Here is a 4,760-nt window from a genome sequence, read left to right as displayed (position 1 = left end):
TGAGATAGATAGATAGATAGATATGAGATAGATAGATATGAGATAGATAGATAGATAGATAGATAGATAGATAGATAGATAGATAGATAGATAGATAGATAGATAGATAGATAGATAGATATGAGATAGATAGATAGATATATAGATAGATAGATAGATAGATAGATAGATAGATAGATAGATAGATAGATAGATAGATAGATAGATAGATAGGTAGATAGATAGATAGATAGATAGATAGATAGATAGGTAGATAGATAGATAGATAGATAGATAGATAGATAGATAGATAGATAGATAGATAGATAGATATGAGATAGATAGATAGATATATAGATAGATAGATAGATAGATAGATAGATAGATAGATAGATAGATAGATAGATAGGTAGATAGATAGATATGAGATAGATAGATAGATAGATAGATAGATAGATAGATAGATAGATAGATAGATAGATTAATAATTAGTCGTAAACAAATCCTGGACATTGATTCTTTTGGAGAACTATCAACACAGAAATATTGACAACTAAATATGTCAAGCATCCTGACCACCAAGGAGGCTTGCAATCGTGAGGGGACAAAAACAGAAAACTACATTTGACCTTCTCAAACTATTTACCTGAATCCAGAAATGCATGATTTTTTTTGTTATTATAGTACTGGTTTTATTAAAGTACAGAGTTGCTTCAGTACTGAGAAGGGAAATGTGGCTGGAAATGCTTCACTTTGTGTAATGCACTGCAGTGCTGGGTCACTAAACTTATCCTTTCATTAATGGTACGAAAATGGGATGTTTTGCTGAAATGAAATAAATGATCTTGAATGTATTAGCACTAAAACGAAACTGTGACAAGGAGAGATAATAATGAGCCTTAAGTGGCTCCTTCTAGATAAGGGCCTGATAATTCCCTGTGTTATGCATGCGAGGCCTAGATATCTGCAATCAACTAATCAGCTCTCAAATACTGATTGACAGGACGATCACCAGCAGCTAATGAATTGACTGCATTTCCTGATTTATCAGGGGGGAGGGCTGAACACTGCCCCAGGATCCTACTTTGTAAATTATGGTAGGATCCTACCTGACGAGGAGCGGGCAAAATGATGTTATCGTGGAAAAGCAGCACATATGTATTAGCAGCACCTCCACTACTATTACTCTAAGCACTTAGTTTTCTAACAAGAGAAACTCTGACTTCTGATTTATACCCTCCACTATCGCGTAATCCTTGTTGTGCTCAAATATTAGGTATTATATACACATATACATATATATTTTATATATATATGTATATATATATATATATCTATGTATATATATATAAATATATATCTATGTGTATATATATATATATATATTTATGTATATATATATAAAAGGAAATTGAAGGAAATTAGTATAGACAATACATAGCAATAATTATATTCTCAATTAATTTAAAATATTTATACATGTAATAGAAAATTATTTATTTATATAGTTTATATTATTTTCCTTAAATCTCCTTTGGATATATATATTTATGTCTACATTACCTACAATTGTATATATAAATCTACTGCAAATATTTTTATTTTCAATTACAATACCTAATAACTAAAAAATAATGTACATGTACAACCGTTTTGGAGCCAGCTAAGTTTAGGAGTATCATTTGGCACAATGGGCTAGTTGACATAAAGATATCACGCCATGCCCTGCTGCCCATTCTATTAATTACTTTTCATTATTGGGAGAATAATAGGTAAACTTTACAAAGTAGCAGACGTTGTTATCGTTCAAATAGAATGGTCATTTATTAGGAAACAAACAATACTACTATGCCTTCAGAAGAAAACAAACCGGTAAAATAGACGGGTACAATTCCCTTTTGTTGTAATGAAAACGCAAATGTTCACACCAGCAGATGGACAACACTATCTGGTTTGGTCCTCATTATCAATGACATTAGACATTAAAAAATAAATTACTATATTGCAATATACATGTCCATATAGAAAGCTCGCCATATATATATGCTCTGTAACATAGGAAAATAAGATACCTTACAAAACAACCTGCGGAAAGAGCAGGAACTTACGTGTTGTCCCTCTACAAACCTGGCAGTCTGTACAAACTAATGGGGTCTTTACAGAGTTGTGGGCTGGACAATGTGGAACTAGCTGTGTGCAGCAACTCTTCTCAGTAATAAGGGGATATACTAGGAATTGTAGCTGTTGGGTGGTCAGAACTTGCTACAGTCATACACAAATGCCCCTGATGTGCGGTACAGAGACTGACTGGAGGGGAAGGACATCTGACAGCTGCTGTTACCGTTCACAGGGGAGCTGTTCAACCCAATTCTCTGCGACTCGAACATCTCTCTGACAGAGTGGAAGTTCTGCTGCTGTCCTGGGTAGGTGGCCCCTGCTAAGTGGCCTAAATCCCCCGACTGATTCAAGTACCATGAAGGGAGCCTGCTTTGGTGAGGGTGCTCCTGGCCGGAGCCCAGGCTCCCATGGTTCAGAGCAGAGGTGGTGGTGGTAATGGAATAATCAGGCAATGTCTCTTCCACTGTGGTGGCCGCCGGTGTGCTGGCTGAGGTCAAGTGTCCAGACCTGTCTCCAGAGTAAAGACTCATGGCTTGCATGTTACAATGATAGGTTCCTGCAGAGTTGGCACCACTGGTGCTCTGACTACAAGGCGAACTGTAGATAGAGCCCTGACCCGGAGAATAGCTGAGCGAAAGAGAAGGGGCTATCCCCGTCCTGGAAGAGGCGATCAATCTAGTGGCCAGTTCTCCTGAGGCCTGCGGAGACCCCCTGAGGGAGGTCATGATGTTATCCACGCTGAAGCCCTGGCTGTGGTGCTGGTGCTGGTGGTGGGACTCTGCTGTGTCCAGGCTCATGGACCTGCTGGATGGGAGGCTGTGCGGGCTACCACTGGACATACTGCTGCTGTCTGGGCTCTCTATCTTGGGCACAGTGTTGAGGGCAGGAGACATGGCCCGGGGGGGAGAAGAGGTACCATTCTCGGTCTTTATATCCTGGATCCTGACAGGCTGGGAGCTGCTGTCTTGCTCTCCCTGGGACTGGCGCTGCTGGGACTGCTGCTGGCCAGCAGGGGCCTGGGACGGATGGTGCTCCTTAAGAAGCCTGTCCTTCTCCTCCTTGGTTCCATCTTTGGACACATCTTTCTTCTTGAACCTGCGCCTCCGCCTCAAGAAGCTGCCATTCTCAAACATGTTGTAGGAGTCTGGGTCCAGGGTCCAATAACTGCCTTTGCCCGGTTTCTTGTCGTCCCTGGGCACCTTGACAAAACATTCATTGAGGGATAAATTGTGCCTGATGCTGTTCTGCCAGCCCTGTTTATTGTCCCTGTAGAATGGGAACCTTTCCATGATGAATTGGTAGATGCCATTCAGAGTGATTTTCTTGTCGGGTGCGTTCTGGATGGCCATGGTGATAAGGGCGATGTAACTATAGGGAGGCTTCACCATGTCCTTGGGCTGAGGTTGGGGAGTGTAAGGCCCATAAGCTCTGGCCATGCCGGCCTGGTACTGTTCGTGAGCTGGGTGAGAGTACATGCTCATTGGGGCAGGCATGCCAGTGTAGCCCCCACCAGCTGCTGCAGCAGCTGCCGCCGCCCTGTAGTAACTTTGATCCCCTCCAAGATATGGCACAACACCCAGGGAGTTCGGGCTGGACACTGAGTAACGCGCTTGCATGGTTCTGCAACCTCCTAGTGGAGGCCAAGCCAGCCAGCCTCCCGCCCGGGACTCACAAGCTGATGAGAGGACAGGGAGCTGGGGGTCAGGATGAAGCAAGTGTCATCCAATATCCACAGTACGTCCTGCTAGACAGATCCACAGAAGACGGGTGAGCTCCTTCCCGGTGCTGATCCCAGGCCCAGAGTAGGGCATGCAGGTCACCGCATAGAGGACACACAGCTCCCACCTCTCGGCTTAGTACAGTCTCTCTGGGATGCTGGAAGTAACTGTATCCTCCTCTGTACAGATCCCCGGCGTCTCGTATCGTCACTCCCCGGTACGCGGCAGCTGTCTATGGGTAGAGCTGACACCGGGACGGCACTTGTGGAACTTTCCCAAGTAAATGATAACAGCACGTGAAACACGACTCCCCGGGGCCCCTCTCAGTGCCGGTGACCGGGCTGCGGCTCTCTCAGGCTCTCAGCGGCTCCGGGAACATTGGGAAAACTTGTGAACTTTTGAGCATCCGTCAGCAGGCAGGGACTTTTCTACATAGAAGTATAGACTGCCGGGCCCCGCCCACTGGACTGCGATCAGCCAATCAGAGAGTGGGACACTGTGAATGGAAAAAACACAGCCACTTACACCGGGGGCAGCGGCAGCAGCAGCTAGTGCCGGATCCCAGGCACTGACCACACACCCAGCTCCTCACCCTGCACCCAGTGCCCGCACACACAGCACACACCCGGGACACCCTGCATGACATAATAACAGATGACATCACAATAATCTACAAATAATAGACAAGTTATGTGTTGTGTACAGGTGACTGACAATGGACATTTGTTTCCACATCCCACCAGTATTAGCAGCCTGTGCCAACAACTGATGTTTATCGGCACCTTTACACATTTTTGTTGGAAGGGTTAAATGCAGTGCCAGCCTCTGTTGCAGGGGTGTGTAGGTGAGAAGATATTGCTCATTGAAATACTTAAAAACGAGTTAATCTAGTTTAATATCCGTCAACTAAAACACCTCGCCGACAGCTGTATGAGCAAGCCTTGC

The 4,760-nt window shown here is 44.1% G+C and overlaps 1 protein-coding gene across 1 annotated transcript; it reads right to left on the bottom strand.

Annotated features, from left to right (window-relative positions):
* Positions 1–1,803: 1,803 nt before the first annotated feature.
* On the bottom strand, positions 1,804–4,403 carry FOXC1 (forkhead box C1). The gene has a single exon (XM_075828473.1). It carries the CDS (start codon positions 3,711–3,713, stop codon positions 2,232–2,234), a length of 1,482 nt encoding a protein of 493 aa, XP_075684588.1. The 5' UTR covers positions 3,714–4,403; the 3' UTR covers positions 1,804–2,231.
* Positions 4,404–4,760: the final 357 nt, after the last annotated feature.

This window comes from Rhinoderma darwinii, chromosome 5 (assembly GCF_050947455.1).
Source record: "Rhinoderma darwinii isolate aRhiDar2 chromosome 5, aRhiDar2.hap1, whole genome shotgun sequence".
NCBI classification, from domain to species: Eukaryota; Metazoa; Chordata; class Amphibia; order Anura; family Rhinodermatidae; genus Rhinoderma; species Rhinoderma darwinii.
Note: the sequence above shows the minus strand (reverse complement) of the source record. Positions and strands in the feature narration are given on the sequence as shown.